Raw genomic sequence first — 12584 nt, forward strand, 5'->3', positions numbered from 1 at the left:
TGGTGGCAACTCCGAACATCTCTACATCATTTCGGGACCTTCATCGAGATGAAATCGACCGATCTAAAGCGATCTGGTCGAAAGCATTCTTCTACGTCCCCGAACATGTCTTTCGAACCGCCGTTATGTCGCCAATGTGCGGGTGGCCCATATGCACACAAAACCTTTTTTTCCAACTTATATACCGTGATCCATATGATATTTCCGATCACATGGTGAGTAGGTTGATTTAATCGTTACATGATGATGGTGGACGCGTGTGACAATCTTTGAGTTATCTTAGCATGATAGTCTCACTTAGTCATGCCTTTATGTTTTTGCTTTGTTTATTTTGGAACTTGTAATTCAAAAATTTTGAAGACTTGGTTTCTAGTAATTATTGCCACTAAACTTTGAACATTTAACTTGTTTTTAAATTGCGGTTTTGATGGACTATCTCGTTAAACCGAGATGGGTAACATCCCCTTTTACCTTGGCCGGGTAAGTGGGGGTGTTACACTATTATCCATCAACCTAATTGAAAATTATCCTCCTTATTTTTCCCCTTTTCTAGTTTTGCTACTGGATTTGTCTTCGATCAAAAAGAAAATGATTAAAAATTGGAAAGTTCTCTTACATGTTTGTCTCTATTGTTGGCTAACTATTTGTTTTCGGAGTGTAATAAATTAAATTTGGTCACTTTGGTCTCCCTGTGTTTGGATCCCTATTTCGGTCTCCTTTTGCCTTGCATGCAGTCAAGGAGGTGTTCCCCCAACCCCTCGCCCCTTCCCTGGTTTCTCCTTGATATGATTTATCTCCCTTATTTAGAGATGGGTCGTATTTTGATGTGGATAAAGGGTCTTCCCCTTCTTGATTGTGCGACAATGGATTATTTTGTGTCCCCCCACCCCTTTCCTCACCTATCGGGTCGTCCACCGGCGTATTTTTGTCAATTTTGGATTCCTTTATTCTCATCCTATGATTTTCATGTTGTGCTTACTCGGTTTGTTTAATTTGATCTCGTTTCGGTTCTTTGTAAAGGGAGTTTTGTTTATAATTCTTGGTCTTGTAGTAGTTGGTGTTGTGGTTGCACTAGTTTTAATCTTTAGGTTATTGCTTTACGGTTTTGGTTCTTGGGAGGATTTTATTTTCACTAGGTTGATATGGATTACCGAGGTCTTAAGTTGTTAATCAACCAGCTTGCTCGAGCCTTATTTAATTTAAATTAGAAAGGGACTTCGCTCACCGCATATGTTTCGCTTTCGCTGGATAGAATCCTTTCGTAGAAGAACTCCTAACTGTCGGACGTCATTTCATAAACTACACGTGCCTTATTATTATAAGGCCGGCGGTTCCTAGCATTCCTATGAGTAAACCGCAGGTAACAAACGACTCAAAGTAGACTATATAGTGCCTATATGCCAAACGGGATTCCTAAATTCCAAAAAAATTGACGTCGGGAAAGATGTCAACTTCGGCTTCGGTCGTTGGTCGGATTTCAACTCCCTTATCTGTATGATGATAACTATAATTTTAGTACCGATTTTACCCCTATTTATACCTTCATTTAACTCGATTTTGTGTGCTTAAATGTCTAAAAAGCTCATTTAACTATTTAAATTAGAATTAATTAGTTTTGTTATAATAATTAGTAATTTCAATTTAATTATTGCGAATAAATGTGTATATTTGTATTTTTTTTTTTTTTTTGGTAGAATGTGAGCTTTTTTAATTAATAATAAAGAAGTTTTACAACCCAAACTATTACAAGACTCCACTCTCATATTAGACTAAGTACAAAAAGGACATCGAATATTAATCTTACTTAGCCAATTACAATCCCTTGGCATGATACAATCATTTAACTTTCCTACAATTCGACCATGCACCTGATTCTGAATTTGTTGAGTCAACTTCTCAGGCCTACAAAGAGTAAGCTCTAAATGAGCAGTGTTCCTTTGCATCCAGAGAGCATACCAGGCAGCCATCTTGACTACCCTACAAATTCTTCTTTGCAACTTAGACATGGAGCTAGAAGGAGTATTAAGCTTCAGCTGCAACCATTGTTCCAAACCTGCAATAACCTGTGACGAGTAGGCACATTCCCAGAATAGATGATCATGTGTCTCCTCCCTCATCTCACACAAAACACAGCTAGCAGTAACACTTAGGCCCACCTTAAACATCTTAGATCTAGTGTTCAAGGCTGCCCTATGAATCAACCAACCAACAAAAGCATGTTTGGGAAGAACCCAGGAGTCCCAAACATCCTGATACCAAAGGACAGGAGGGTGTGGATCCTATAACCAATGGTATCCAGTACTGACAGTGTATTCACCAGTTGAACCAGTCCAACAATTATCCTGATATCCACCTACTAAGAGATCTTTAAACCTGCAAATATTCCTCCATTTCCAATTGGAGTCAGGAGGAGGATGATAAGCAGTCCAATCAGCACCTTTCATATAGATATGATCAATCCAAAGGACCCATAGCCTGTCAGCCTTTGTATAAATCCAATTCACTAGTCTTCCCACACTAGCTATATTCCACACCCCAGCATCCTTAATACCCAGACCACCTTCTTTTTTACTGCAACAAACATGATGCCATGCCACCAAAGGTGCCCTGTTATAATCTGAACCCCCACACCAGAGAAAATTTCTGCAAATACCCTCTATTCTCTTGACAACACCCTTAGGGATCAAAAATATGGAAGCCCAGTAGTTGTGCAAGGTATTCAGCACAGAGTTTATAAGGACTAGTCTACCAGCATAGCTTAGTTTTCTAGCCCCTATACCTCTAATCTTTGAAACAATCTTATCCAAAAGCACATTACAATTAGCCTTGGTTAATCTACCAGGTTGAATAGGAATCCCAAGGTAATTAAAAGGAAGTGTACCTTCTTGGAAACTAGAAACCTGAGCTATATCCTGTTTCAGGGACTCTGATACTCCATTGAAAACCACCTCTGATTTAGCAACATTGACCTTGAGTCCAGAAGAGCCAGAAAAGGTAGCCAAAACTCTAAGAATAAGCATGATAGATTGCACATCCCCTTTACTGAACATTAGGAGATCATCAGCAAAGAGTAAATGAGTCAATCTCAAGCTCTTACACATAGGATGATATCTGAAATACCACTTTCTAGTAGCAAAGTCCATAAGTCTTGATAGATATTCCATACAAATGCAGAAAATAAGAGGAGAGATAGGGTCCCCTTGCCTAAGCCCCCTCCTTCCATTAAAGAATCCAAACTGAGCACCATTCAGGTTAAGAGTATAAGTTGGAGTAGAGATACAAAGCATAATCATTCTTCTAAACTTCTCAGGGAAGAGAAGAGCCTCTAACATCTGGTCGACAAAGGCCCATTCAATTGAATCATAAGCTTTTTGAAGATCAAGTTTCAAAAGACATCTAGGAGAGGCTTTCCCTCTATTATACTACCTAATGAGATCTTGGCAAATCAATATATTCTCCAATATGCTCCTCCCTTTAACAAATGCATCTTGAGTCTTGCATATCAAATCAGGGAGAATAAGAGCCAATCTAGAACAAAGTAACTTTGAAATAACTTTATAAATCACATTACAGCAAGAGATAGGTCTGTAATGCTTAACACTAGTAGGCCTATCAATCTTAGGGATCAGAGTGATGACAGTAGAATTTATTTGAGTAAGCAACCTACCAGTGTCAAAAAAATTAATAACAGCCTCACATATATCTTTGCCCACAATGTCCCAATAATCCTTATAAAAATGACTGGTATACCCATCAGGACCAGGGGATTTGTTTGAAGGAATACTAAAGAGACACTTCTTGACCTCATCAGCTGTGACAGGTCTATTGAGTAAGGCCCAATGTGCCTCAGTACAACACACACCTTTTCTGACCACATTAGAGTTCACAACATCAGTAGACTTATGAGAACCCAGTAGATCCTGGTAATAATCCAAGAAAGCTGACTGTATAGCAGTCCCATCAGTACACAGTCTACCATCCTTATCCTCTATCTGGAAGATCTTATTCATCATTACTCTCTTCTTTATAGAATGATGAAAATAAGAAGTATTTAGGTCTCCCTCCAGGGACCATTACACCTTTGCCTTTTGAATCAGGAAGCTATCTCTGGCAGTTATAAGATCCTTAAGATCATGTGCCAAATCCAGTTCCTGCTGCAAGAGATCAGCATCACTAGGGCTATCAATAAGTGCTTTCTGAATATTCTCCAGGGCAAGATTAGCTATATTGGTATTGTTCTCTATATCAGAGAAACAATCTCTGTTGAGAGCTTTAAGAATAGGTTTCAAATCTTTAAGTCTTTTGACAATCCCAAACATCTTAGTCCCCTGATAGTGCTTGGACCAACAATCAGAAACCAGAGATTTAAAAGTTGGAGCAGTCCCCCACATGTTAAAGTATTTGAAACTTTTCCTCCCCTTAATCTCAGAATTCCTATCCATTACTGTATAAGGACAGTGATCAAAGAGGCCCTCAGGATGAAAATGAGCCACACTGTCCCCAAACTGTTCAAACCATTCTAGATTCCCCATAGCACGGTCAAGCCTACTATAAACTCTCTCCAAAGGAGCCTGTTTGTTTGACCATGTAAAAAGAGCACCAGTAGCAACAATATCCTACATACAACATATAGAAACACAGTCCTGAAAATGCTCCATTTCAGCATCAGATGTGCTCCCACCCAATCTCTCAACTGGACTGAGGACAGTATTAAAATCACCCAACCAAAGCCAAGGGTCATGACAATCCTCAGAAAACTTCTTCAAAAAAATTCCACAGTTCAAGTCTCCCATTTAGATCATTAAAAGCATAAATGAAAGTGAGATAAAATTTCTTGCTATCAATTTGTGAATGAACCAACATATGAATATGTTGAGCACTATAAGATAAAAATTGAATATCAAAAAGATGAGGCTTCCAAAACACCCAAATCCTACCACCCTTATGCCAACTGCAGTTAGTGGAGACACTCCATCCATCACAAATTGAGGTATTCTTCTTCAATAGACTACCAGGTTTCAGTTTAGTTTCCAACAAACCAAATAAACCTACCCCATTATTGTGCATAAACCATTTCACCACTTTCTGCTTATTCAGGTCATTTAGACCCCGTACATTCCAAAAACCCAGACTATGCATTAATATCAGGGTCAGGGGGGTCCTTTCCACTCTCTACTACTCCCCCCTGAGTAGCAGAGTTACTCTTCAACGCATCCATGAATGTATAAGGACTAAATCTCCCAGACAATCTTACTCCAACAATCCCATCTTGCCTATTCATACGCATGATTTGCTTAGCTGGTGTGGATTTGATGGTAAGAGTAGCTCTAACAGTAGCCAAAGGAGGGAAATTTGCAGGTAACAGAGAAGGAGGGGTCACAATCTCTTCAGGTTCTTTCTGTGGTTTTTGCAGAGGTCTCCATACTTTCTGCTGTTTAGGAGGATTCTTAACAGAGGGAGCCTTAGCCTTCCTCTTGTCAGGTTTCCTGCATTGAGCCGAGTTATGCCCAATTCCATTACAACTAGAGCAAGACATAGGTCTCCATTCATACTCAACCCTGACAGTCACCAAGTTACCAGACTCATCCAAAAATTTGACTCTCTCAATCAATTCCTGATTCATAGGCAATTCAACCATTACCCTGGCATAATTGAGTCTAACTTTATCCTGAGTTTAAATATCCATTTTAACATAATTCCCAACAAGCCCAGCAATTTGTGGTAAACATTTGCCCCAAAACTTCAAAGGAATCCCATATAATTTGATCCAAACAGGGACAACTGCAACCTTCTCTTTAATTAATTCCATATCCGGTTCCCATGATTTAACAATAACAGGCTTATTATCAAACATATAATAACCAGATTTTAGTAAGGCATCTTTTCCATATTTCTTAGTCAATCTTACAATGAACACACCATTATCAAGGAACGAAACCCTATCAATACCAAACTGACTCCAGATATTATAGACATAATCCTCAACAATATCCCAAGGTGGGTTAGCACCCAAAATATAACACATAACAGAGTGACTCCAGAATTCTACCTCGGGTTTAATATCATCTGCTGTAAATTGAAGTAAATCCGGTATTTCCTCCTCTTCAAGTATCGGCTCCATAATTGGAATATCCTTCCCCCCATGCCTAACATACCAGCTATCAGGTTGAACGGTCTCTCCTTCAGTCAAATTCAGGACAGGAATTCCCTGAATATCATTCATAGCCCTTGTTCTACCAGTATCTGATGATGAAGGACAAGGAAAGTTACCAACTTTAGGAACACTATGTGTAGTAGAGTGCATTAACGAAGCATTAGCTGAATTTAATGAAGATTTTATGGTTGAATTTATTGGAGTAAAACGGTTTTGTGAATGTTTGAGCGCCGTCATGTTGCTTGCAGGAAAAGATTTTCCTAGGTCATAAATTTTAGAGCTTTTGTCTCTCTAGCTTTCTCTCTCATTTTTTTGTCTTTTTAAATGTGCATATTTGTAGAATTTGGGTACTACTGCTGCTTTTTATATTTTGTAGGTACAGAAGTTAAGATAACCAAAGATCGAGAAGCAAGATGAGTCGAGATAATTCTAGCAAGACGGGTTAGAAGAGACGAATTGATTGGAGTTGAAGTGTTTTAGTCAAGCAAATAAAGAAAGAAACCAAGTCAATTTCAAATTGACATTCACCAAATTTCATCATTATCCTTGTACTTTCATTGTTCCTAGTAAACTCCAACCTGAATCGCACACCATCACGAATGCACTATCAATTCAACCCTTCACCACCATTCACATATTCGGCTGCACTAGATTCGAATTCTCGAAATCGAGTCCGCAACAACTATTCAATTGACCAGATGTAACACCTCAACTGACGTCCTTGAGCCAAGCTTGTTGCTCCGTCTTATGCCCACTTCATTCACCACACCAGCCTGCTCCATTCCAGCCTCCTCCACCACGCCACTTCCGCACCAATCACCACCATGTTAGAATATTTAATAGTATTCGAGTGGCCTATGTGTTTAAATACAAGTTAAGTTCATATTAAATATTATGGGACTTCATTATAAAATCAACACCGTGATGGATCGGTTTCGATTAATGTAATTAAGTTCGGGAATAATTATTCTCTCTAATATAAGTCGTCTTTCAGGAAAAGGTACGATCAGATTTGATTGTGCAAAAAGGTACGTAACCCATTATGTGTGTGTGTGTGTGTGTGCGCGCGCGCGTGCGCGTGCGTGTGGTGTGTGTGTGTGTGTGTGTGTGTGTGTGTGTGTGTGTGTGTGTGTGTGTGTGTGTGTGTGTGTGTGTGTGTGTGTGTGTGTGTGTGTGTGTGTGTGTGTGTGTGTGTGTGTGTGTGTGTGTGTGTGTGTGTGTGTGTAACACCCCCATTTATCCAAGAGCCTTAACTAAGAATTTCTAGATAAAAGAAGTTGTTACCATCTCGGATTGCCCGAGGTAGTGAATAACAAAGTAAAACAAACCACAGTACTTTAAATAAATAAATGTTTAACGGCCTTATTACAATTTAAATAAAAACTATTAAATACAATCTCGCATCGGAAATAAAATAAGTGAAGTATCTAAATAACTATCTAAGTGAGCTAGACTTATATACGGTCCATTGTCATCCATCTCACGTCCAAGGCTCCCAGTCGGCTATTCTCTATTACCTGTCAGTCAATCTGCTCCCCAATAATTGGTTCATCACAGGTGATTACAGAATACACTGTCAACTAAACGGTTGAGTAGGAATATCTAAACAACAGGAATACAATACAATAATAAATACAATCAATTATTATCACAAAGTTAAAAAGATGAGAGAGAAACCTAGAGAGAAGAAAAGCTCTGATTTCCTGACCTAAACTTCCTAAAATTCCTCAACAACCATGACGGCTCTAAAACCTTTGCAAAATTGTTTTAGTCCATTAAATTCAGTAACCAAATCTTCTTTAAATTCTGTAAAAGCTTTTGTAGTGCAATCACCAGCTACAGGCGTCTCTAAAGTTAGTAACTCTTCTGGTCCTTCATCGTCAGATACTGGTAAAACAAGGGCTATTAATGATATCCAGAGTATTCCGGTTCTGAATCTGAATGAAGGAGAGGTAGTGGTGACTAATGGCTGGATGCTTCGACAAGGTGGTAAGGATGTCCCGGTAATGGAAACTATCTTAGAAGAAGAGGATACTTCTTAACTGCTTCAGTTTACATATGAGGACATAAAATCTGGGGTAGAGTTTCAAGTCACTCTGTTATTTGTTACATTCTGGGTGCAAACCCACCTTGGGATATTATTGAGAATTACATTTATAATGTTTGGGATCAGTTTGGGATTGATAGGGCTTCTTTCTTGGACAATGGAGTTTCCATTGTTAGATTAACTAAAAAGTCTGGTAAATAAGCCTTATTAAACTCTGGTTATTACATGTTTGATAATAAACCTGTGATTATTAAACCATGGGTTTTGGATATGGAGTTAATCAAAGGGAAAGTTGTTGTGGTTCCTGTTTGGATCAAATTATATGGCATTCCTTTGAAGTTTTGGGGGAATTGCTTACCAAAGATTGCTAACTTAGTTGGTATGTATGTTAAAATGGATGCTGAGACACATGATAAGGTTCGGCTGAGTTATGCTAGGGTTATGGTAGAATTACCTATGGATCAGGTTTTGACTGGGCAGGTTAAATTCTTGGATGAATCTGGGCAAATGGTGGCTGTCAAAATTGAGTATGAGTGGTGATGGAGAGTGTCGTTGGGGCTCTCACTCAAACACATTTACATTTCTCAACAAACAACTAGTTAGTGGTTAAGTCGAGGTCGATCCACGGGATGGTGTGCTTTGGGTTCTAAGTCTACCTATCTCAATTTATGCTAGTGTCACAATTGATTTGGATTTGTAGTTGTGTTCTAGACTAATGCAAGAAATAAAGTAAAACAAGCAATAAAACGAGTAAAGATGTAGACAAGTAATAAAGGATATTAGGATGTCGTGGGATCATAGGGGATTCATGGGAGTTGATCATACTAACTTGTTCTCATTTATATAGAAAGCATTTATTATTGTGATGGGATCGAGTTGGTGTATAAGCTTACAATCCCTAAGAAGGTTTGGGTCCAGGAGCCGAATCGATTAGATTGTACAACACCTACAAGTCGACTTAGTTCTTCCTATTCAACTATATGCATGGTCTAATGAGGCTCGAGTTGGTGTATAAGCTTACGAACCTCATTGGAGAGGTAGGTGATGGGTTAAAAATGCAAGGATTCATAGGCTCGCATTTCATCAAACATAACATGTGCATAAGTTGAAATCACAACAAGCAAGCAATTTAATTATGAAGACATATTAGATTAAGCATGAATCAATCCCCATATTGGTTTCCCTTAATTTCCCATTAATCCTAGCTAAAGAACTACTCACTCATTATCATGGGAAACATGTCATTAATGGTGTCAATCATCACAACAAATATAAACATCATAAGAGAATGAGGAAATAAACAATAAAGAGTAAAGAGTAAAGAGATTATACCAAACTTAAGATGAATAAATGGAAAGGAAAGAATAATAGAAGAGAACTTGATTGATTGATGAAGAGTTGTCAATTCTCCAATAATAACCTAATAATCTTCAATTACCCAATAATAATAAAGCTTGAACAATAATTAAGGAAAGATTAATGTGTAATTTTGTGGAATGGTTGAGATTAATCTATTCTAATCTACTCCTAATCTAATCTAAGGAAGGTTTGCCTCCTCTAAGAGGGCTTCTTCTCTTGATTATTACAAATGGAGTATTGTAGATACCCAGTATCTGCTGAGACTCCAACAAACACCCGATGATTATCGGACTATAACATGCTTTGGAATCGCGACGTTTGATCGACAATTTGTGTACAACTTTACGTCGGAAAACTTAAAACGATTTCGAAAATAAAGCATTTCAAAACTTTTCAAAAGTGCCTGGAGTGTTTAGTGCACGGCGACGGGGTCGTAATGACACTAACTAGAGTCAAAACTGACACTGGACCAAAAACCGACTCAAAAATTCAAATCCCGACTCCAACAACGAGTCAAACCGAGTCAACCACCAAAAACAAAACATTCAAAGCCTTCTATACTAAGATTTCCCGGATTCATGAATGGTCAAGTACCAAACATGTGACTAAAAATCCTAGGATAGAACAAATCATGATTGCACTTGTGTGAAAGTGACAGGACAACTCAAAGAACCGCGGCGTGGCTCGCGCCTCTTTGAGCAGCCCAGGTGGCCACGTCGCTCAAAACTCACACAACCACTCATTTTCTTATAAATGCCCCCATTTGAGAACTTACGCGAGTGTCCACCCCCTCTTTTCTCCCTTAAAATTCTCGACTCGACTTCCTAAGTCACAATCCGACGCGTATTTACGACCTACCGATCGTAAATACAAGCCTTACACATTTTTTGGTACCGTCATCGTGCATTAAATCACTTGACCGACCACTACACCGTCACTAATCTTAATAAAACACTCTTTTTACTTACCAAAACGGTTTTAAACCGAGTCTTTTCCTACCAAACGAGTTATTACACTTACGTCGGTTTCTCGCCAATACCAAACATGTAAGTATGAGGGTGTAAAAATCCTTCTTTTATCATATCTTCATTTGTTTTATGACTATAACATGCTAAAACATGCATAACACGATCCAAAACATGGGATAAACGAGCCAAAAGCGAGTTTTGGCACGAGGCGTAAGCCCTTTATTGTGCACATAGGCTCGCGCCTCAATGGGGTGCCCAGGTCAGAACTCAACCGTGTTTGTTCTCGTCTTTCCCCTTTAATCCATTTTCATATTTGTAATCGGTTTTTACCATTTCAAATATTTTCAAACCTTTTTTATTTTATTTTATTTGTTTTTAACCATAAAACATTTTTCACCCTTGGTTCCTCATACCATGACGGTTAAATCCGTGTTTCGGTGATAATATTTGGTTAATAACATTTAAAAGGTATTTAAAGCCTTTTATTACATTTTGGGAGGTATTTTAAAGCCTTTCATCATTTCTTTACATTTTCAAAACAAGCATATTAGTCACCAACACAAAGTCATCCTTGGTTTTACATACCATGCCGGATTTTAACCCGGGTACGATGATGAGTAATGACTAATCATATTCAAATGAACTTAAAACAATTAGTTCATAATTATTTTCAAAACTATTCATGTCAAGCTTGTCAAGTCGAACTCGACACCGAATATCATCAAAACAATGACGATTATTCAAGTCCCGTTCTTCAAATCAACAAATACGGTCTAGACGACCCTTTCAAACCAAATCGGGTCAAATACACATTTTTCAATACGTCCAAATGGTCAGAACACGGCATATAACCGTTGGTTGACCCGCGCCTAAAACAGGCCCCTTCTTTCTTATTTCCAAAAACAGGGGAGGCCCCCTTACACCGCCGGCATGCTCGCGCCTCATATGGCCGCCTGGCACAGGGCCTGTTCCCTTTCCAGCATTAGTCTAGGACGATCCCGACTCCGGCCAACCCGGATATAGGACGGATCAGATGACTATTTGCTCATTCAAAAATCATATTTGCAAAATGCTTTACTAAGACAAATGGATCACGTTATTCACCATAAACCTAATTTGGTAAATGGATGTTTAATTTCCGTCTTGCATGCAAATCAACCTTTAATCCAACTCGAGATCTTATACTTGATATTTGGATTAAATCAACCGACTTAGAAAACTCTCACATGTTAGGTTTAAATTATTGGATGTGCATTCATGCATTTAAACCGTTTTATCAACTTTTGAATTCAACCAACCAAGATCGATCAGTAGAGGCGCTACCGCGGGCGGTATTGGGTGTCTGATTAAAGGGCTTCCCAATACGTACCTTCACCTCTTACTCAGAAACTTTGGATAGTGGACGACCTTATCCAGGGCGTACGAGAGTCATTCTAGAGATAGGATGCTAAAGAGGGACGATTCCTTATCTTTAGTACCTATGTCAAACCCTGCTTTGTGCTTCGTTTGACCGAGTTATAAAGTTGATTCGAACGGGTTCCAAGCATCCCACAAATGCTTGGTGGCGACTCCGAACATCTCTAATCGTTTCGAGACCCTTACCGAGACGAAACCGACCGATCTAAAACGATCCGGTCGAAAGCATTTTTACGCCGCCGAGAGTGGCTTTCAAAAGACCGCTGTATGTCCACAGATCGGCTGGGCTTGCAGGTGGGCCATGTCCACAGATTGGCGACTCCGATGGGGAAAACTAGGACACTTATGTCTTTGTGATCCCTAGATGGTGAGACTCGAACGAGGTCTTGGTTGGAATGCATTAATTGATATTACGGTCACGGTCGGATTACTTGTCCGGGCCCACAACCTAACCTTTATCGACCAATTGGCTCGTCTCGTCGGCATGAGTTTTCTCATCCCCGCGTTTCGAATCCCGATTGAGTTAAGCATACCATTGACGTCACACATTTCTGTTTCGTCAAAGAGCTTTCATCACTTTCAAGCACGAGGCTAGGGCACCCTCCTTACAAATTTTGTTTGGATTGGTATCCCTCTCGCA

The 12584-nt window shown here is 39.1% G+C and overlaps 1 protein-coding gene across 1 annotated transcript; it reads right to left on the reverse strand.

Moving 5' to 3' along the window:
• Nucleotides 1-4073: 4073 nt before the first annotated feature.
• On the reverse strand, nucleotides 4074-4793 carry LOC141595206 (uncharacterized). Its single transcript, XM_074415176.1, has 2 exons — nucleotides 4638-4793; nucleotides 4074-4571 (listed from the first exon to the last, which is right to left on the reverse strand). The coding sequence occupies exons 1-2, from the start codon at nucleotides 4791-4793 to the stop codon at nucleotides 4074-4076; spliced, it is 654 nt and encodes a 217-aa protein (XP_074271277.1).
• Between the last annotated feature and the right edge of the window lie 7791 nt (nucleotides 4794-12584).

This window comes from Silene latifolia, chromosome 8, assembly GCF_048544455.1.
Source record: "Silene latifolia isolate original U9 population chromosome 8, ASM4854445v1, whole genome shotgun sequence".
NCBI lineage: Eukaryota > Viridiplantae > Streptophyta > Magnoliopsida > Caryophyllales > Caryophyllaceae > Silene > Silene latifolia.